The sequence below is a fragment of the Tupaia chinensis genome, unplaced genomic scaffold (assembly GCF_000334495.1).
Source record: "Tupaia chinensis unplaced genomic scaffold, TupChi_1.0 Scaffold000384_1, whole genome shotgun sequence".
Taxonomy (NCBI): Eukaryota; Metazoa; Chordata; class Mammalia; order Scandentia; family Tupaiidae; genus Tupaia; species Tupaia belangeri.
Window position 1 is genome coordinate 380,556 of NW_006159886.1, and position 22,541 is coordinate 403,096.

Sequence of the window (22,541 nt, forward strand, 5' to 3'; positions counted from 1 at the left end):
TATCCTGGCTTTCCTTGGTTACCTTGGGAATTCTGTGCCTGTCCGTTAAAGAATACATGCTCTGTCATGCGTAAGTCACATTCTGAGTTCCACTCTCAGACACACCTCGAATCTCTCCCTGACAGTTTGGAATGATGGACGAGCCAGAACCCCTGGACTCATGGCTTGTCCTCTAAGCTTAGTCCCCCTCTGTCTCCCACCTGGGGGTCTGCTCTTCCTCCTCCTCCTCCTCCCAATAACTCCCCAAACCCAGCACAAGCTTCTCTCCCTCCCTTGACACACACACACACACACACACACACACACACACACACACACACACGTCCCAGTTCAGGAAAGCAGTACGCACTCCAGAGACCAAGCCCCGCACTCAGGGCTTGGACAGACACCCTCCCGTTGCCCTCTGACAGCCCCAAGTCTGAAATCTGAGCAGACGGCTTGGCTGCCGCGACTGCTATGAATATCTTACAACTGGTTTTTAGAAAATTAGAAAACCTCTTCTATTTCACCCCTGTCTATTTCATCTAAGGAAGGGGGAACTTCTCTACTAAATGGACAGATAGTGACCTTTAAGAAACTTTAGACACGTTTCACTAGTTTTAGTGAAATAGAAATAGTATAATACAATAAATCTCTTTTGCCCTTTTCAAAATTCCTTGCTTCTTGCATGTTGTGAAAAAGCGTCAAGACCTTACACTGAGACTGCAGGTGAACTTTGTACCCTTGGAATGAATGTATTGGTCCAGCGTGTCTCTTGGGGGGGCCTGTAGCTGGGGTACTCAGACGTGGGGAGCACAACTTCTTACATAGTCCCCGAGAAAGAGGCACACACCGTTTAGTTCATTTTCTTCAGTGTTCAAAGCAAAGACTGTCACTTCCTGAAATGAGCAGACGAGCTTTAACCTAGAAGGGTTTTTGCTGTGGTTGTTAGTTTTCCTCTCCTCTCCCTTGGACAGAAAGAGTAAGCAGAGTGAGGAGGCAGGAGCCCTCTGCTGGGCTCAGAGATGCTCAGGGCCCGCCCTCCCTGGCCTCGCTGTTCCTGGATGCTGCTGGCCAGTGGCATGGTCCCGTGGTCTGTGAGCCTGAGCTCCACGTGGGGTTGCCTGGAGCCCAGAGGAGCCCTGTACCGGCTCTGCTGGTGTGGGATCCTTTCCTGAGGACGAGCTTTCTTCCTCCTTTCCTCCTCTCCTCCACTCCTGCCTTTTCTTGGATTATACTGCGCCATCAAACCATCACCCCTAGATGTTCTCCGGGCACTGCGACCCACACCCACCATGGCCTGAAGGAGCCGCTTGTCCTGTCCCACACCACCTTCCTCTACTGACGTGTCTGCCGTCAACCCCACAGCTGCCCTGCCAGGACTCCGGAAGTTACTGGGACCCCCACCTCCTAACCTCAGGCTCCCGAAAGAGCTCAGCCCCAGCCTTGGAAGCTGCTGTGTGGCCAGGACCTCCTCCTCCTCTGTATCCTGGCATCAATTGTCTGTCCTCAACGTCCCTATGACATCTCTACTGTGTGACGACACTTCTCAGCTCTGTAGTCTCCCACCAGCGACTGTGAGAACAGCACCCGGACAGTTTGAGCCAGCCCCGCCCGGTAGGACAGATGCGCCATTTGCTAAGGGAGGCCGGGGCCAGCTGACAGAGGGGGCAGGGTGGCCTGGAACATCTCCCCTGAAGCCTCGGGGCAGGGAGGGGATGACAGAACAGTCACATCTAGGCGTCCTAGCAGGTGGGGCCCCTCCCCGCCACCTTACCTGCCGCCAGGTGTGGCCGCAGTCCGACGTGATGTACATCTCTTCCTTATACTCCACCAGCTGAGAGCCCAGGTTCCCTGGTCCAGAAGAAACAGGGGCAACAGTCTCAGCCCAGAAAGTCCTAGAACAAGGGTTACCTGTGCCCTGGTCTACACCTGCATCACAGACCCACCGTGACTGCTGGCCTTGGGCCCTGGGCTTCTGTCCATGCAGTAGACAGAGGATCAACTCTGCCCAAAGAGCCAAACTCAGGAGCTCGGTGGCTCCCGCTGGGTTCCGCTGGAGCGGAGGACCTGGAGGTATGGCCCAAGGATGTAGCGTGATGGGGAACAGGCTAGAAGGGACGTGGGCTGGGCGGGCCAGCAGGGCCTGCATTTCGAGTCAGCTCCTGGAGGCTGGGTGTCAGGGAGACTGGAGGGAGGCCCCGGGAAGGTGAAGTGAGGACGGCTGGAAGGACCAGGCCCGCTCCCTGAGTACCTGCAGAGTGGAAGTCTGGAAGGACAGGGCGGTGAGCACCAAGCCAACTTTGCAGCCAGGAGGCTCTGCCTCATCCCAGCCCATGTGAGCCCCTGACCAGGTTGGCTGGGTCAGTCACTAGCCTTGAAGACCCTTCTTAAGGGGCCCAGACTTAAATCTGTGGGTGGTGTCAGAATGGGAAAAACTTTCTTCATGAACCAAAGCCAATCCCATCTTAGGGATAAGGAAACAGCCCGTGGAGTCCCGTGGCAAGAACGCCAGTCACATGTAAGAGCACCAACATTTTCACAGTAGCCTCTGGACAGAGGGGTTTTCTGACGAGCCAGGCTGGGCAGGCTTCCACTGTCCCCCATGGTCATGGCAGAGAACAGGGGTCCAAGTCCCCAGGAAGATGGAGACCTGTGACACTGCAGCTATTCTGGACTCTCGTCTGGAGCCCCGGAGCCCTGGCCCCGGTGACTGTTCCATCACTTGCTGCTGGAAGCCTTACACGTGTGGCATTTCTATTCCAGCCAGAGACAAGCTGAGAAGTCACTGGGAAGCTCCAAAGGAGATGGACCGTCCCACACAGCTGAGTTACAGGAAGTTCTGAGAGTGGCAGAGTGTCTGTGTGCCTGTCTCCCCATCCATTCATCTCTCATCAGTTTGTTTATCCATTTATCCGTCCGTGTTATCCATCATCCATCCCTCATTAGTCTATTATCCTCCAACCAATCTACTCCTCGTCTCCTTTGTTCATTAATTCCATCCTCGCCCCTTTCATCGCGTGTGCTGAGTGCTGACGCTGCTCCTTTCTAGGTTAAGCTCTGGGGACTCTGAGTCAGACGGACCACGACCTTGCCCCTGAGTGCTCTCTAGCTAGCAGGCGGAGAAGGTGGCCATGTGACTGGACACAAAGCCAGGAGTGGGGACCCATGAAGGGGAATGCTCAGAGACCCCTGCAGGAAGTGAGCTCCAAGCAGAGCCTTGAGAGACAGCTCTGACCTGGCCGGGGGAAGGGGCATGCCAGGCAGGAGGGACAGCCTGGGCAAAGGTGTGGACACACGGTGGGGCAGGGTGACAGGTGTTTTAGCTGGGCTTTGACACGCCTGCACCTTCTCCTGTGGAGCGTCATTCCTGGCCAACAAAAGGTGCTGGGCAGTGACTGATGAAGGGATGAGATGAGGGAAGCAAAGGGATGGATGGAACGTGCGGGCAGAGAGGAAGGCGGGCAGGCTCGCCCTCCCCTCCCCTCCACTCCCGATGCCAACAGACACTCCAGGACACGCGCATCAACGCCAAGGCCGCGCAGCGAGCGTGTCAGCACGACTCAGCAGGCGAATTTCACTTTGCCCTTTCAGTGGCGCGGGTGTCCGCCTTTTAAGAGATGCTGTTTTCCTTGCCCCTTCTACCAACACTGTCGGGCTGCCAGTCACCTCCCTGGCACTGGAGGGAAATGGGAAATTCACAGACGTGTCCAGAGGCTGTCAGAGAGGAAGGCCCACAGAGAACACAGAGGCCGATACCCTTGTTTTATGGAGGGGAAACTGAGGCACAAGGGTGGGATGAGGGGATGACGGGAGGGGCTTCCCCAGTGCATCTCCATCCTGCTGTTCTGGAGTGGGGGTTACATGCACTGAGCTCCACTCCCCGCCTCCTCCCTCCCCACTCCGCCTTGGGGTTCCAGACCCTGATACACAGTAAGCTCTCACTGAATGAGAGCTTCTCCTCTCCCTCCTCCCTCTGAAGGTCCCAGGGCCAGAACAGAGTGAAGCAACAGCTGCCATCCACCCTAGGCACTTCCTGAGGAGGACAACGGGCCTGGAGACCCTGCAGCCTGTCGCCCAGGGAGCACCTACTAGGACAGCACCCACTAGGGCAGCAACTCCTCTCTGGCCCTTGGGGCCACCACCTGTCTTCCCAGCTGCAGAGGGCTGGGGCGTGTCACAGGGCTGTGGTCATCGTTGGACCCAGTCCAGGACCCTCAGCCAGGTCATAGGCTTCTGCCTTCACCTCTGCGCATAGCCTGAGCTTGCTGGGCCCGAGCAGCCAGGACACAGTGGCAGAGACTCCAGGGAGAGCCAGGCCGGCACCTGGCTCCTTCACAGGAGGGGCCTCCATCCCATGGCCAATGCTCCCAGGGTCTCAGCATGGAGTGGGCTGGAGTCCTGCCAGCTCCCGAAATGTCTCCCTCGAGGCTTTCTGAGGTAGATGTCAGCCCCCTCTGCCAGGGCCAGTGAGAGCAAAGCACCTGCCATCTCCACAGGGACAGGGGTGAGTGGCCATGACGCAGACCAGGATCAGGACACCGAGTATGGTGGGGGAGGAGGGGCTGCCTGAGCACTGCTCCGTGCACACCAGACCTTCCTCCTAGTGCACTCAAGGCTGAGAGACTGTCCCCATTTGACAGATGGAGAAACCGAGGGTCAGGGAGGCATAGAGCCCATTCCAGACCATAGAGCTCCTAACGTTTGGAGTTACCCTAGGCCCTAAGCACCAGGCTTCCTGACCATCAGGGGTTCCTGCCTCCTCAGGACTCACTAAGCCTGTTAGCAATGCAGATCCAGGGCCCTGCCTCCAGGGACTTCAGAGACCCCCAGGAGATTCTGATGAGCAGGTGCGTCTGGGCACCTGCTCTGCATCTTTTAGCTTCCTGGATGAGGCGCAGGAGCAGGAGTGGGAGGAGACTCTGGGGCGGTGCACAGCAGGCAGAGGCCGGGAGGCAGGAGCCAGCTGGCCATGGGCCATGCTGGCTGCAGAGGGTTCCCCTGGAGGTCTAGGGCAGGGAAGTGTTTGTCTCCCAGGAGGTTAAACCACCACGAAGACCCAAACCCTAGTCTAGCGAAAGGAGGAAAGCACAAAGCTGAGGAATTGAGGAGGCCGTGCAGCGGGTTACTCTACCAGGAGAGTGTACGAGGAAGCTGGCTGTCCCGTACTCCCCCACCATGCTTCCTCAGGAAGGTCCCCTTCCAGCATCCTCGGTCACGGCGAGGTCTACCTCCAGGTTCTCTGCCCTGCTGGTTAGAAGCCAGGGCGCTTGTCTTTGCTTCTTGAATCTATCCTTTTGCCTTCTTAACTGGACTCATGGCCCCACCCTCTGGATCCCTCACAGGTCTGGCCCTGCTGGTTGGACCCGAAGCCAGGCCTCCAATAGCCGGGGTGTATCTATCTGACCCTGAGATGGACCCCAGTGCTAGTCTCTCCACCTCCGCAGCCTTGCACGTACCAGCCCTCTCCCTGGAACGCCTTCCCTGTGGGTCTGCTCGGCAGGGGCTGCAGGTCTGGCCGTCTCACCTTTTGCCCCAGGTGGCGCATTATACTGGGGCATCTCGCAGGGACTTGGTGCCAGGTCCCATATGCTCCCCTCCCTTTGATCCTCCATGCACCCCCAAGACCAGAGGCTGAGTCCCATCTAGCCTCATCTCTAGGACCCTGGCACAGCACCTGGCATGGGGCACGCCTGGTCACTATTCAAATGAAAGTAATTTATTGGAATGCCTGGCTTTGACATTTTCCACCTAATCCCTCTCCACGTCGTCCTTACAGTGGAAATTTTGTCCTCTCCGTTTGCAGACAAGGAAACTGAGGCTCAGTGAAGTTTGGGAGATGCACAAGGGCCCAGAATTTGAGGCCCAGAGCCTGGGCCTTATAACTTGCCCCCTGCCTCAGCGGTAGAATTTGATAATGGATGGCAGGCAGAGCAGGGGCGTGACCCTGTGGAAACACACGGTCATCACCCTGGCCATCTTGGCAATGCAGTCCCCTGGCCCCATGTGCGCCGGGCCAGTGGGTGGTGTAGGGTCAGACAGTGTGAAGCAGCGGTCTCCTGGCAGCCACTGCCCCAGTGCCTCAAGGAGCCGGCTCGCCCACCTCCCTCTCCTGCTCCCAGCAGCAGCTCAGGGCCAGAGGAGGAAGTAAAACATTTATACATCAACTGGCCCACATCACGTGAAGATACTGTTTTTAGGGGAAAGCTGTGGCCAGCGTTAAAAAACAGCAGAATGAAATCTGAATGTAGCATCCGCCCTCAGAGGGACAGTGGGAGGAAGGGAGAGAGGCTGCAGTCCCACAAGCTCTCCACCGCGCATCGTGGACAGTCCCAGTTTTCTGCATGACAACGGGCAATTCCACACTGCACGGAGTGCTCTTGGAGACCGGAACATTCATCCTGGGCTTTCAAGGCCTCTGAGCAGTAGAAACACTTGAAATGGTGTCTCTCTTACTTTGGTCACCAATTTGAGGTTGCAGCCATTTACAGTGATGCAACTTTTTTTTTTTTTTTTGAGAGGTTTTTGCTATAGGGCACATGTGCTCGCCAGACAGACAGAGAGAGACAGAGAGACAGAAAGTGAGAAATCACCCCCCAGGGGGGATGGCTACACCGCAATCCCTTCTCCTCCATTCTCCTCTTGTGATCTTGGGCACGCACGCCCCCGCACCCGGCTTGAGTTCAAGCCACCGGGTCCGGGACTCGAACCACGGTCAACTACGTGGGAGTCCAGCGACATAGCCATTACACTAACTGCTGGTCCCACAGTGATGCAACTTAAATACACGGTCTTGGAGGGCTAACCCTGGGCTAGGCCTGAGCCTTGTGCTGAGATGTGGGATGGAGGGCTGGGTGTGGCATCCAGCTCAGAGTCTGGGGCTAACATCCAGCTGAACTTTGACCCCCAGCCCTCCTCTGTGTGGCAGATGGTGCTGGACAAATAGAGGGACAGGGTCCTGGGTTGAGAAAGCCATGAGAGGGACCAGCCATCCCCTCTGGGGGGTGATTTCTATCTCTCTGTCTCTATCTGTCTCTCTCTGTCTGTCTGGCGAGCGCACGCACCCTATAGCAAAAAACCTCTCCAAAGAAAAGAAAAGAAAAGAAAAGAAAAGAAAAGAGGACAGGGGACATGACCTGTCACTTACCCCATCTACAAAGGGGTAATCAAGTAGCCTTAGGTAGGTGGCCTTGCTTTCAATTTTGAATGATTTTTCAAACTCAAATAAATCTTTATGGTATTACTCAGTAGGCACACACTTAATGATCCCTGAAGAAAGATCTAGTTTAGTGGGGGAAGCAGCTACATCCATGCATTATAATTTTATTTATTTTCTTTCTTTCTTTTTGACTTTTACCATGGGGCACATGCACTCACCAGGGGGGAAGGACGGAGAGAGAAAGTGAGAAATTACCCCTAAGGAAGATGGCCATGCCACAATTCCCGTCTCTTCTACTCTCCCCTTGGTATTTTGGGCACACATGCACGTGCGCTCAGTGTGTCTTCCAAACTATCAGGTCCAGGAGTCAAACCACGGAATTGGCCATGTGGGATCCAGCACCTTAACCACCATGCTGCTTGTTGGTCCCATAATTTTGGTTTTTAAAATGATGCTAGTTGTATACATATCTCTCTCTCCTACTAAATTAGGACTTTCTTCAGGCACTAATAAATGTCTACCATGATACAAATTATCCATCAATCCATCATTCATCCATCATTCATCTATTATCCAGCCTCCACCTTACATCCACCTACTAGCCATCCATCCTCCCATCCATCTTTCCATCTACTGCATCTACCTACCTTCCTTCTATTCACCCATCCATCCATCCGTCCATCCATCCATCCTCCCATCCATCTATCCTTCCATCCATTCATCCTTCCTTCTATCCATCCTCCTATCTCTCCATCCTTCCATCCATCCATCTTTCTACCTATCCATCCTCCCATCCATCCATCCTCCTAGCCATCTACTCTTCCATCCATTCATCTTCCATCTATCCATCCTTCTAGCTCTCCCTACCCTTCTATCTATCCATCTTTCTATCTACCCATCCTTCCATCCATTGTTCTAGCTATCCATCCTTCCATCCATATATCTTTCCATCTATCCATCCATCCTTCCACCCTTCTATCCTTCCATATAGCCATCCTTCTCTTCAGCCAATACCTATCATGCACACCCTAGACCATGCTCTCATCCCTTGTGGTTTACCCCGAGAGTTGAACTTCCTATAGATGAGGTGACATTGCCCTCTAATGGCCCCATCATGGCCTCAGGCAGATGGCCATCAATGTTTACCCTTGAGAATGGAGTTTCCTTTGAATGCATGACAGGCAAGTACACTGGCAGCACCTACCTGCACCCATAATGAGGCCTGGGGCAGTGTCCTTGGTGTGCACAGTACCCGAGACATAGGGGTTGTCTGCCCAGCGCAGGTGCAGGTGCAGGTGGCAGTCCGGCTACAAGGAGGAGAGAAAGAAGCAACGGTCAGCACTTCAGTAGTAGTGTCCTTAGAAAAACTAGGCCTGAGGCCAAATGCACCCTGGGGGTTGTAGAGGGGGAGAGCAGGGTCAGGAGTGCCTTGGAGGGGTGGGTGGAAAGTGGGAACCTGGCTCTTGGGCTGACCTCTAGGTGAAGTGGTAGAGGCCAATAATGGCTTCAGTGGGTGCTTTGCCAGATGGCCTGGGAGGTGGTGGCAGGTGAGCAGGGGACAGCAAGGTCCTGGGATGATCAGCCAATCCTCTGACCCAGATCAGAGCCCCCTGCAGCATCTGGGTGCAGTGCCTCTACTCCAGCTACATTCAGGGGGCCTTCGTCAAGGGTGGGCCTCCCAGCCTGGCTCCCTCCAGTACAGACCAAGAGATGTGATTCCTGGAGCCTTTATTGGGGGCCTCACATGTGACCACAGTAGCTCAGGCTTCAGAAGACAGCCACAATTCACCTCCTCTTTTTATAGACAGGGGACAAGTGAGGTGTGTTAGAGTTGCAGGGTTCTGGCTCTAGAGCCCCCTTCCCATTTCTCTGTCCTTCCTGCTGCCTGAGATGCTAGGTCAGGGGTCTGGCTGGCCCAGCCTTCCTTAATGAACAGGAGTTCCACCAGAGACTACCGAACCAATGGGCACCACAGGGTTTGCAGGGTAAAACTCTGTGGCCCGCCTTGCAGGTCTCCCCAGTTCAGAGAATCCCACAGGGCGAGAGAAGAGGGGTGTCCTCAGGCCTGGTCACAGAAGCTCAGGGCTCAGAATCCTTGTATCTCTTCTTAAAGGCTCTGTGGCCTTGAGAAAAACACTGGGTGCCTCTTGCTTCTTCCTCTGTGAGACGAGGCAATGACCTCTGCTTCACAGGGTTGCTGGGTCAATGCAGCACAGCTTCTGGGAGGGGAGCCAGGGCTAAGCTTTCCCCCGGACCAGATGCCACCTAACTGCTTACTTGGAAGAAGGCGGGGGCCAGCAGATGATGTGGTAGATAAGGTGCTGACACGCTGACACCCACATGGCCAACCACAGTTTGGGTCTCAGACCCGGCAGCTTAAAAATGATGCCAGGCATGTGTACATACATGTCCAAAATCCCAAGAGGAGAATGGAGGAGAAGGGACTGCGGCATGGCCATTCCACTGGGGGCATGGGGTCATTTCTCACTAGCTTGCTCTCTCTGTCTCTCTCCTCTCCAGCAAGAACACATGCCCTATGGTAAAAATATAAAAAATAAATGATAATTAAAAATAAAAAGAAAGGTAAACATTTCCTTTGGCCTCTTTAGTTTTTTTTTTTTTTTTAATCCTCAATTTAGGAATACCCTAGAATTGGGTATCCAGAGATTCATATTCTAACTTAATAGAAGCCACTCATATTCTGAGCGACTTAAGACCTCAGTTTCCTCATCTGCGAAATGGAGCCGGTGATGCCTGCCACACACCCCATAGGAGGTCATTCCAGAACTTGACTGTCGTGTCTGAATTACATCATCCACCAAATCTACGTGAGAGAGGCTTCTCTGTTCATTATGTGTTCTACGACACTTTCTTCTGGCCCATGGACTGAAGAATATTTTGCACAATTATCTTACGTTAAAAATGAAAGCATTCGATAAGTTGGACGTTGATCTAAATCATCTGCCACGGGGTGGTGGCCCTAACTGGCCAATGGGCTCTATTTGTCCCCAGCCTGGTGATGCAGTTCATAGCAAACTGAACCGCAGCGCTAGAAGCCGCATGCTGACTGTGGACTCAGATCCGTGCATTGATCTGAAAAGACGCAGGGCTTGTGAGCATGCATCCGAGACTGAGGAGCTGGAGGGCTGTGGAAAGGGGGTCACAGTGTAACGGGACCCTACTGCATGCACCCCTCTCTCTTTCTCATGCACGTACACACACCCTACTATAAATAAAATAAACTTTAAAAAATTAGTTGCATGGTGCTAGCAAGTGACCATGGTTCAAATCTCAGAGCTGGTGGCTTGAAAAATATTCCAGGTGTGTGTGCGAGTGTGCTCCAAATCCTGAGAGGAGAATGGAGGAGAAAGGACTGCAGCATGGCCATCCCCCTGGGGTGATTTCTCACTTCCCCTCTCTCTGTTTCTCTCCTCTCTGCTGAGCACAGGTGCCCTATGACAAAAACCTAAAAAAAAAAAAAAAAATTGGTCGTGTTACATGCTGCACGATTCCATTCACGGAAACTGTCCAGAGATACGTAGCGACAGAAAGCACGCTAGTGGCCGCCAGGGGCTGGGGGGGTGGGGGGGGAGGAGGATAGCTAAGGGCACGGGGTCTCCTTCCAGGGTGACACCGATGTCCTAAAATGGACTGTGGTGACGATGCACAGCCCTGTGAATGTGCTAACAACCACTCTAGGTGGGCGAATCCCATGGGCTCCAAATCCTGAGAGGAGAATGGAGGAGAAAGGACTGCAGCATGGCCATCCCCCTGGGGTGATTTCTCACTTCCCCTCTCTCTGTTTCTCTCCTCTCTGCTGAGCACAGGTGCCCTATGACAAAAACCTAAAAAAAAAAAAAAAAAATTGGTCGTGTTACATGCTGCACGATTCCATTCACGGAAACTGTCCAGAGATACGTAGCGACAGAAAGCACGCTAGTGGCCGCCAGGGGCTGGAGTGATGGGAGAGGAGGATGATAGCTAAGGGCACGGGGTCTCCTTCCAGGGTGACACCGATGTCCTAAAATGGACTGTGGTGACGATGCACAGCCCTGTGAATGTGCTAACAACCACTCTAGGTGGGCGAATCCCATGGCAAGTGAATTACACATCACTAAAGCTGTTACAGAAACAAACAGAACACGGAAATAAGAGGTGACAGGCTCAGCGGAAAGAATGCCTTCTGCTCTCCACAGAGGTCCACCTCTGAAGATGAATGCAGGCCGGGCATATCCCCAGGGGGACCTAGGGAGTCTGGGATGAAGACGGCAGGACCCCAGGCTGACAGAAGCGTAGTCACTGTGTCACCCTAGGGAAGAGCCCTGTCCCCCAATCTGGGAACACTTGGATTGAATCGGAACAAACCAGCCCCACTGAAACCCCATGAAATGTTAAAACAGTGCCCATTTCAACAGATTTCTCCTGATTGCTTCGAAAAGCAGATCGATGCATCAATTCCTGTGGTGAGACCCTTCAGTCTGTTCTCCTGTCCACCTGGATGGATAGCCACAAAGGTAGAGAGGCCAGCAGGGGAGGGAGAGCCAGTGGTCTCTGTAGGTGAGCGGGGCCTCCGTGGTGCAGGTGAGCTCCAGTCAGGGGAAGCAGGATCCTTGGCAAGGATCCTGCACGGGAGTCCTCCCTGACAGCACGCCCACTACAGGCCACTGTGCACAGCCTACCTGGTGCCCTAGGTTTCCTGGAGAGCCAGGTGAGGTCTGGAGTGGCCGAGCACCTGGCTGGTCTCCTGGGCTGTCATCAGCCTTCCCACACGCGGAGCACGTCCCATCACTGTCTGGACGTGCCATGAGCAGAGTACGTATAGGCCTGCTCTTCCCCTGCCCCTGCGCTGTGGCCTGTCCTGGTTGCTCAGCATTTATCAGGTCAGAGGCAGAAGACTCTTCAGGGATCCCTGAGGCCAGCTGTGGCCCACAGGACGCTGGCAGACACAGGCAGAGCTGCAGTCCCTCTGCAGTCCCTTTTGGCCCTGCCAGTCCTGGAGCAGCTGAGTGTACTCTGTGGCATCTGGCAGCTGGAGACGAGGCCTCCACATGCCCTCCAGAGGGAGCCTGGCCGAGTGAATAAAGAAAGGGCAAGCTGGGTTGATCAGAGCACGGGGACACCCTGCAAAGGTGATGGGACAGCGAGTCCAAGCGCACCAGAGCGCCTCTCAGGGGGCACGTGATCAGACATGGGCGTGTCCTCTGAGGGCACCCACAGTGAGGGCTGGAGACCCCACGGGCAGGCTAGTGCCATGGAGTCAGTGCTGAACGCTCTGGTGCTCAAAGAGGTGGGACCAAGCCCCCACAGGGCTGGAGAGGTCAGAGCTGTCCCTAAGACACCCTCTTCACTGTCCCCTTGCACACAGAGCAGCTAAGGAAGGTCCAGTTCTTCACCAGAGACTACCAGATGCACAGAGGGGAAGGAGCTGTGTCGCCAGCCACCTGGGCCCAGCCCTTGCCTCAGCCCCTATCTAGCGAGAGTTACCAGGGCTATAGAATGGATCGGCTAGTAGGCTGAATCCAAGAAGTGCAGATGCAAAACCATCCTCAAGATTCACTACCGCAAAGCCGATCTGCTCACGTCACTCACTGGCAACAAAGGCCCCTCATTGTCCAGTTCCTGCAAGGAGACATGCCCAGACCGAGCCGGCCAGTCGGTAGCCCAAGAAAAGGTTCACGAGCAGAGTTAAGAGAAGGCTAGGAGGCTGGAAAGTCCCGTGTTAGGATCCCACGGAGGCACTTGGAAAAGCTAAAACTTGTAAAGCAAAATACCCAGGGATGCTGTCCGGGTGACGAGATTACAGTCGCCTCTTACTTCGCTTTCTATACAGTTTTCCCCGGTGTTCTGCAAGAAGCCAGAGTCACTTTTATGAGGAATACCCCCTGAAATGCACTGTGTCCTCTCGATGAAGAGGCTGAGTGACGGACAGTCAGCAGGCCCTGTGAGTGGCCGCGCTGTCCTAGGCCCGGATTCGGCCCTTCACGGTGCTGCGGAGGCCACCCACTGGGTAACCAGCTTCTCGAGCTTCAGTTTGATGTGTTTTGCATCCAACTGGGCGTCCACCGTACTTTTTTCTCCATTTCCTCTGGCTCCGTTGGGATCCCGCGTGCCTGCCTGGGGCCGTGCACCCCACCAGTTTGCTCCTATTTTTATTATTTTAAGGCCGGGACATAAATCTCGCAAAGGTTATCTCCTCACTGAGCTGCATAATTGCGGACAAGACTCTCTTCTTAGTGAGAACTTGCTTTGACAGATTAATATGGCTTAGCTTTGCCGATGACGACACAAAAACTCGCCCTCTCACAGCAATTCTGTTCTCGGAAGGGTTTTTACAAACGACAGGTAATTAATTCTCCACGCAGGTCGACAGGTGTTATTATCCTCCGTTATCAACGGGGGAGGGTTGTGCAGAGGCCGAGGGCAGCCCTCGAGGGGAAGTCAGTGGGCATCTAGGCTCGGCCTCGGGCTCAGAGCAAGGGCTATGCCCACCGAGAGGAGGTTGCTGTGGGGACTGCGGAGCCCACCCCCAGCCCCCGGCTCTCGGGGGCCACGGTTTCCTGGACCTTTCAGGATGGCGGCCCCTCAGCCAGTCCCACCGAGGCAGGAATGTTTTCTGTTTTGTTGATTGTCGTGTTCTGAACACCCAGAGCAGGGCCTGGCACACGGCAGGTGCTCACGCATATCTGTGGGATGGATGCCCTGGGACATAGGCACTGCTGTTCTTTCTACTTCATATGTCATGAAACTGAAGTGGACGATATTGGGGTTGGGCACTCCAGTATGTGGCCCCTGCCTTTGACAATGGGAGGTAGACGAGTATGCCCAGTGAAGGTCTCTCAGTGGAAGGGACATATGGGTAGGGTTTTCAAGAATCAATAGGAGTTTGATGGGCGAGGAAAGGGGACAGGCACCCTAGGCCTCACGGTGTGAGAAGGAAAGAGGTCTGAAGAGGAAAGGATCGGCTCTCCCTTGCCTGTTTGCTCTGTGCCAGGGACTGTGACGGGACTCTGTGTCATTCCACTTTATCCTTGCCACAACATCACAAGGGGTCGCTATCATCTTCCTTCTGTTTTCAGCAGAGGCTCAGAGACGTTGGTTGATTTGGCCAAGCCCACACAGTAGTGGGAGTGCGGAGACCACAGGCCTGTGCAGCCCCAACGCTGGGCCCTTCCTCAACCCTGAGCAGGCCAGCTGCTGGGACGGTCAGGGCTGCAGGTGGCAGGCCAGTTCCCTTTGGTATGCAGGAGAGAGGCCTCGGGAACAGTGGGGTCCTTGGGGTGGGGGGGTGGCAGCCTGGGCACACCATTCAGCCTCTTCCCTCCTTGAGCTGCTGGCATTGCGTGTGCCCCTGATCCAGAGCCAGGGGTGGCCAGGGCCCGCCGCATCCTGCCTCCCGGCCTCCTGACATGGGCCCGGGCACCAACTGCAGCCCCAGAGCTGCACAAGAGCTGGGGACATCTCTGCACCTGCACTAGGTGGTCGAGGGACTCAGAACCTCTACACTTGTACCCACGTGAAGAGGCACCCGGGAGGGCAGAGCCGGCTTTTGCACTCAGCACATTCGGGTCAGCTCTGCGCGGACTGCGGGAGTGGGGTGCAGACTGCGGGGGTGGGGTGCTGCCTTCGGTGGCAGAGTAGAAACAAATCTACTTCAAGGGTCGCGTCTGCCTTCCCGACCCCTCTCATGGGCCACTGTGTATGAGCAGGCCTGGAACGTGCTCGCCTGTCTCCATGTATCTGCCGGCACCCCGCTACCACAGCAGCCCCTCTGGGCTGGATCTAGGAGGACACAGGATGCACGAAGTAGAGACCAAGCGAATCAGGCGGCTCCCAGATGTGGGACCGAGCCCTCCCCGCTCGCCCACCACAGGTGCAGCTCGGAGGGTAAGTGGCTGCTGTCAGGAGTGGCTTACTCAGTGATTTTATGCACAGGCCAAGCGATACGCTTCCGTCTTCCCTCTCGTTCATGCCTCTGCGAGCGGCAGTTTCCTGACCGTCGCCTCGGGAGCTGGCACTAACAGTGGTTTTAGTGTCTCGGGTGGTCCTTCTCAGACACGCCCACCTCTGCCCTGGGCCCTGTCCTGATGCCCCTCGCCCACCTGGAGGTGCCGACGTGAGCAGGTGTACTTACAGGCTTACAGTCAGTCGGCTTCCCGTTCATGTCCGCGCTGGGCGGCCTCAGGTAATCCCAGTCGCGGCCCTTGTTGTAGGTGATGCGCGTCGTCACCTTCCCATCGATCTTCTGGTTTGCTAAGAAGACTCCTTTCACCCCTCTGACCTGGGACGAAGCACAAGGAGGGTCGTACAACACGGCCTGAAGTCTCAGACGCCCGAGCGCCCAGCCAGCGCCTGCACCTGCTGCGTGCTCACGCCTCATCTCACTCTCACGCGCCGAGGCACGTCCTAGAGGAGCGTGCAGCCGGAGAGGCGAGGGCCATCTCTGGCCTGTGCTGGGAGCTGGTTCGACCTGGGTCCGAAGCCTGAGTGAAGTTCGTAGCACTGAGCTGTCCCAGGCCCCGACTTCAGCCATCAGACAGTGAGACAGCCCTGGTCCTCTGACATGCCTGTGCATAGAGTCACCGCCCCGCCCTGGAGCCCCTGACCCAGAGTTCAGGGTCTCCTGTGCCTCTGGTGCTACTGGGCCTGCAGGTCCTGGACGGTGGAATCACCTCTGGGCTTTCCACTGGGCATGCTGTCAGCTCAGTGCCCACAGAAAACGCCAAGTGTTATGGCCGGCGGGCCCAGGCTCAGCCAGCATGCCTGGACAGGGCTCTGTTTGGCCTTCGTTGTCCAGGCCTGGTCGTTCTCCCTTCCTTCAGGCTTCCTGTGAGGCCCGTGGAGAGACCCAAACACACCTGCGAATGGGCATGAAGCTGGCCACATAAGAAATGAGCAAATCTCGGCCACTTCATCTGGTTCCTGCCTGGGCATGACCTTTGTCTACAAGTCCCTTTGCACTGAGGTGAGTGAGGGGCTTAGGCCAACATTTCTGGGACCCACCGAGGCATGAACAGGCAGAAGCCAGAGCTGTGTCAACCCCTCTATTTGCAGCATGCATTTCCCACAAGGAGCCGTGGGAAGCTAAGAGTTGGAGATTATATAATCCACCTAAACCTCCAGAGCTAAAAATGATAATGATGACAATCGTAATACAGTTACTAAGTGCCTTTTATGTGGAAGCAGTGAGTTTAACACATGTCAACTCGTTAGATGCTTACAGCCCCTGGAGGTCAGTTTGACGACCTTCACAGCACAGGTCTGCCAAGTACTTGGCGCACAGTGCTCCACCTGGAATGGGTGGGAGAATGGGTGGTGGGTGGTGGGTGGGGTCCCCATGGCTGCAATAACAGAGTACCACAGACTTAGTGGCTTCGGGCAGTACAAACTCACCATCTTACAGTTCTGGAGGGCAGAGGAAGGGACAGGTCTCACTGGGCTAATATCCAGTGTGGATGGAATTGCAATCCTTCCCCCAGGCTCCAGGGAAGAACCCACTGCCTTACTTTTTCCAGTGTTGAGAGGCTGCCCGTGTTCTTTGGCTTCCGGCCCCTTTCCTTCATCCTCAAAGCCAGCAGCAGCACCCCTCTGGCCCCCTTCTGTGGGCTCGTGTCTTCTCTCTGACCCGTTTCTTCTGCCTCCCCCTTCCACATTGAATAACCCCAGTGAAGACACTGGCCCATGGGTACCCTGAGGTCTTCCTACCTGCTCATAGCAGTCCAATCCCACCTGCGACTGTCTGGCCCCTTTCCATGTAACCGAAAGTACAGATGAGATTTGGGGCACTGGGATATGTGTCTCCTTCAAGGATACACTTCAGTCCTTCATGCGAAATGCATTCACCCCATCCCAAGGCACCCCCAATCTCATCTCATGACAACATTAATTCAGAGTCAAAAATCTTGTCTAAGCCTCAGCAGCTCAAAAGTCCCCAATCTCGTTATCTACCTCGTCTAAAGCAGACGGGTGAGCTCTAGGCAGAATCCACCTGTGGGCCTGTGAAACTAGACAACAAAACACAACGCTTCCGAAATACGATGTTAGGACGGGTGCGGGATAATGGTTGTAGATATTCCAGTCCCCAGATGGACAGACGGAGAGAAAATAGGACTCACTGCTGTCAAGCAATTTTGAAATCCAGCTGAGAGGTCTCCGTCAGGGTTCCAGGCTCAGGAACAATCCTGGCTGGCAGCTCTGGCCCCTGGGTCATCCCTTCTCTTTCACGAAGGGGAGCACACGTTCGCAGTGGACCAGTCTGATCTGTTCTGAGCTTGGCCTGTGGAATGTTGGCGATCTGGCTGTCGCCTTCCGTTTAGCCTCTCTCGGTTTCTTGTCTCAGCTGACAGTGCTTCTGCTAATAGAACATTCTCGGGGACCCTGTAGGTCTCCTGTTGATGTCGCAGGGGTTCACTCCATTGGATGAAAGGCCGTTCCACCGATCTCCCTGGGTAACTCCATCTCTATTTTTGGCTTCTGCTCAGATGACTAAGAGGGGACATGAATAACTTGCCGGATTCTTCCAAGAGCTTATTGCATGAGTGAATATCTGGCCCTTTGATCTTTCTGATCACTAAGATCATCAGCCACGCTGGTGCTTTCTTTTCTAGAAAGACTCCTGTCTTCACAGTGGGGCTCTTCACGGGAGCGTCTTGTAACCTGCCCAGGCTGGGGATTTCCCATCGACGGACTCGGGGTCCTTCTGGTTGAACAGTTTCTTCCTCTATTTCTTTCCTGCCTCCTTTTTCTACGAGCAGCAAGGAGAAACCAGGCCCCACTCCCTGCACTTTGTAAATCGCCCAGTCTGGCAGTGAGAGCTCTGTGTCCCACGGACGCGCAGGACGCAGTTCAGATGGGCTGTCTGCCACTCCGTAACACAGGTCGCGCCTGCCACTTGGCAATGGCGTGCTCCTCGTTTCCTTCCGACTCCTCACCTGCGGTCCTCTAATGCCCACTCTTCTGCTGGCAGTTTGTCCAAGGCAGTCAAGGCTGCTCCTATCATGCTCTTCAAAATTCTTTCAGCCTCTATGAATCCCAAACCAACTCCACATTTTTTGGCACTGGGCACAGCAACACCTCCCTTAAAGGGGTCACAACCCGTCCGACTTCCTGCGGCTGCTGTAATAAACGATCCCCAACTCAGTGCCTTCAAACAGCACAATGTGGTCTCGTAGTTCTGTAGAATTCGGACCTGTGTCTCACTGGCTAGAAATCAAGGTACAGCCAGGGCTGGCTCCCGCTGGAGGCCCGAGGGCAGAATCTGTGTCCCTGCTTCCCGCCTCCTACAGGCCGCCGGCATCCTGGTCTGCCTTTGTCTACCTTGCGCATGCACGTCTCCTTCTGCCTCGCCTCTTCTGCCTCTTCCTTCTACCTTGAAGGCCTCTGTGAACACCCTGGGCCCACCCAGGCCATCCAGGCCAACTTCTCTCTTAAGGTCCTTGATTATATACGGAAAGTCCCCTGTGGCCAGGAAGGCCATGTTCATAGGCTCCAGCGATGAAGACGTGGACCTTTGGGGGCAGGGGGCATTATTCTGCCTCCCACAGGTAGAGGTGGGATTGTCGTTATCCTTACGAGCTAGACGCTCAGAGATGGAGGCCGACTCCATTGGATGGGTGTGAGGCATGGACATGGGAGGGGAGGCTCTTCCCTGGGACTTGCCCGGTCTTACTGATAGGGGCAGGCGGAGCTAGAAGCCCAGTGGCCGCACTGCACTCGCCTCCTGGCTTCTCAAGGACGTTCCGTGAGTCGGGCAGAGCTACACCCGCACAGTGCCGTGGCTGCATGGGCTGCGTGGATGCTGCTGTCTGGGGGTCCTCCTCACCTCCCCAGAGGCAGCTTCAGGATGGTCCTGGGAGTGACAGCCCCTTCTCTCACCCATGTCTCACCCTCTAGACTTGATGGCCAGGAATGGGGTCCCTGGCCTGGAGTCCAGATTCCTAGTGAGAAATGGCTCCAAGCCTGGGCCCTGCAGGGACCCACAGCCCCTCGTCACAGGAGCCTGGAACTCCCTCCAGACCCCTCCATCCACAGGACACTGGAGCTGTCTGGAGCTGGACGACGGGGGTGTGCATGCGTAAGTGTGTGAGTGTGTGTCTGTGTAGGGGACACGGGTGTGTGTGAGCGAACGTGTGAGTGTGTCTGTCCCGAGGACAGGGTGAGCGTGTGCACATCTGTAGAGGAGACACATACGTGTGTGTGGGGGGGTGTGGGGGGTGGCTGCACACTGTTTGATGAGTCCCTCCGGGCTGGCCTTGGAGCAGCCACAAACACACCAAATGATGGTGCGTGTCCTCTGTCGGTGTGGTCTAGAGATACAGGGAGACCCAGGCAGGCAGGGGAACACTGAACGACTTTGTATTTTCTAGTTCATAAAACCCAAGAACAGGTAGAAGGGCCCAGAACATCCCCCATGAGGACTTCTTCCCTGCCTAGAGCTGGGTCAGGGTGCCTCCTCCATGTCCCCAGACTGATCTGGCCAGGGAGGGTTTCCTCTGTCAGTAACTGCTGTTTCCTCTGTCAACTGGGTCCCCACGAAGGCACTGGGCGATAATGTGGCCCCTGGCAGCCCAGGGAGGATGGCAGATACAGGCCATCGCCCCGGGCAGGCCCGACTGAATATCAGCGTGGCTCCACACAGCTGCCCCCTTCATGGCCGCGCTCACGCCCTGTGGCCGCAGTAAAAGTCACCATCAGCCGGGCTGCTTAGAACAGCAGAAGTGTATTCTCTCGGAGGTCTGTCCAAGCCAAGGTGTCGGCAGGGCTGGCATCCTCTGTGGGCCCAGAGGACCGATCCTCCTGCTGCCTTCAGTTTCTGAGGACTCCAGGCCTTCCAGGGCTGGGGCTGCAACCCCTGCCATCTACCCATGGCCTTCTCTCTGCGGGCAGCTCCACTTTCTCCTACAATGACCCCCGTCCTTGGATTTAGAGCCCGCCTGGGTAAGCCAGGGTGCTCTCCCCTTGTGTCTCTCACTCCTTGTCAGATGAAGGATGACTTGGCCAAGTAAGGGCGCATGGCAGGGTCTGGGCATCGGGTCATGCGAGCTGCTCCTTGCGAGCCTCATTAGCCCCCACAGGCTGCCTCCCAGCTGTGCCCGGGGCTCCTCAGGGCGGTGATACGGAGACTGTTCCAACCCAAGCTCCAGCACAGAGAGAGCCCAGGAAAGGCTCGCCATCCCGCGTCGGGCCCTGGTGTGCTTTCAGAGACGCAGCTTCAGGGGCACCCACAGCCCAGGCTCGGCGGCGGCGTTGGCTTTCCTGCTGTGACTGGATACACAACTGCCCTGACCGAGCAGTGCAGGCCCTCCCACGCGATGCCCCCGTGCCCAGGAAGGACCAGCGCTGTGAGCGTAACGCTGAGTGTCCGCGGCACCGAGAGTTGTTGCGTCTCACAGGACTGATGTCTGAATCCTCACCACTACCCCGTGGAGGGTTAGCCCTCTCACGGGGGAGAAACTGAACTACAGAGAGGTGGGGTAACCTCCCTCAGGTCGCACAGCGAACATGTACCAGGACACAGAGTTAAACTCGGGCTGTCAGGCTGGAGAGCTGTGCCTGCAACCAGCCTCTGTCAGCCCTATTTGATGCATTTTGGAGAAGCAAATCCCTTTCGAGGGGGCATAGTTGGGGAGTAGGGATGGCCACCTTTGGGCCCGGCCACGACGAATCTTTGTCAGCTCACTTCCTCTCAACTCATGGCCTTTGTGCACAGATTTGTGCTGGATCCTGCTTCCTCGCCTGGTAAACTCCTGCTGGGTCTCCATTCAGTCTTTGCACTGTCTCCTCCAGGAAGCCCTCCCTGACTCCTGCCCTGGGCTGACTGCCACTTCTGCATTGTGTCCCCAGGTTCAGGCACACTGGGTCCATTGTTGGCAGCTGAGCTGGTCTTCCCGCTTTGTCCCAGGTGGGTGGGCGGCCTGTGTCCTGAGGGTGGGTCCCAGAGCAGGGCAGTGGTACAGTCATCACAGAGACATGGACAGAGCAGACCATGAGGTGTCACCCTGTCTGAGCCCCATCCTTGGTCCCCATCCAGATGGGGTGCATCAGCAGCAGCCACGTCAGCACCTGGCAGAGCCAGGTCTGTGCTGTGCCGGCTCACCCTTAGATGTCCTGCAGGTCAGGGTCTTGGGGGTGGGGTCCTGCCTCAGGCGGACAAAGGAGCCCCACCCCACCGATTGCTTTCTGCCGGCAGCCCTGGGGCCGTGTGTCCCTCTGCAGGGTGCAGCTGGGGAGCCAGCCCTGACAGATGGGCTCTCGTTGTAAACACATGATCACATTCATTACTTTCCCGGGGACAATGAATGGTTCCAGGCTGCTGTTGATGACTGAGAGATGGATGCAGCGCCCGGCTGGCCGTTCTATCCGGGAGGTCGCCTCCTACTCACGCCAATAAACTGCACTGTCTGCCCGGGGTCCCACTAGTCACCGATGCGATGCGCTCCCCAGTCCTGGCCACGAGAGGAGGCCGCGTGCACCAGTGTGACTGCTGGCACGCCCCCACGCTGCACTCAGTGCCACGGGCAGGGCAAGGGGACTGGGCGGTGACAGAGGGGTCCCAGGAGGCTGAACCCTGGAGAAGGCAGCCCCGGTCGGCTCTGGGTTTGCTGCCTGCATCGGGTCTGTCTGCATCTCTGAGCTGCATCTCTGAGCCTCAGTTTCCAGACCTGTAAATGGGCTGGGCAAGCCTCCCAGCCTGGCTATGGCATCAATAAGGACAAAGGAGGGGGCCTGGGATGGCCAGGCCTGGGCCCAGATGTGTGTGGAACCCAGAGACTGAACGAGGCCTGAGGTGGTACGGGGCAGGGGTGTTCTCACCTGGCGGTGAGAGCCCGGGTCAGAGCCTAGGACCCTGGCTCAGGGTAGGCTTACGAGGAGGTAGGCTGGGGCGGGGCCCTGAGGACAGGCTCCCACCCTGTCGGGCCTCAGGAGGGAGGCCTGCCCCTGCTCCTTATCTGGTGAGAGGAGAGACCAGAGAGAGAGGTGGCGAAGGAGCTGAGGGGACACAGACGGAGAGTGAGCAGCAGACCCAGAACCACAGAAAGGGGAGGCAAGGGCTGGGCGGAGGCTGACGGAGGCCCTTGGCCAAGCCCTGGCCGGGGCCTGCTCATGCTCAGCCGGTTCGGAGCAGCAGGAGAGTGGGCAGAGCTTTCCAGATGACCACCGGTGGACGAACCCCACTTAGTGAAATGCTATCCCCCCGAAGATTTCTTTTTGTCTCGTTCCCAGAAAATCATACTCCATGAATATATATATATATATTTTTTTTTTTGGAGAGATTTTTACTGTAGGGCGCATGCGCTCGCCAGACAGACAGAGGGAGACAGAGAGACAGAAAGCGAGAAATCACCCCCCAGGGGGGATGGTCACGCCGCAATCCCTTCTCCTCCATTCTCCTCTTGGGATCTTGGGC

At 55.9% G+C, this 22,541-nt stretch overlaps 1 protein-coding gene across 1 annotated transcript in view; it reads right to left on the bottom strand.

The window, feature by feature from the left end:
* The window catches only part of SORCS2 (sortilin related VPS10 domain containing receptor 2), a 585,200-nt gene that overhangs the window by 42,195 nt on the left and 520,464 nt on the right, over positions 1-22,541 (bottom strand). The window contains exons 10-12 of the mRNA XM_006153641.2: positions 15,270-15,416; positions 8,343-8,445; positions 1,757-1,833 (exon numbers count right to left, since the gene is read on the bottom strand). Of these exons, the coding sequence (XP_006153703.1) occupies positions 1,757-1,833; positions 8,343-8,445; positions 15,270-15,416 (327 nt within the window). The remainder of the gene's footprint in view (positions 1-1,756; positions 1,834-8,342; positions 8,446-15,269; positions 15,417-22,541) is intronic.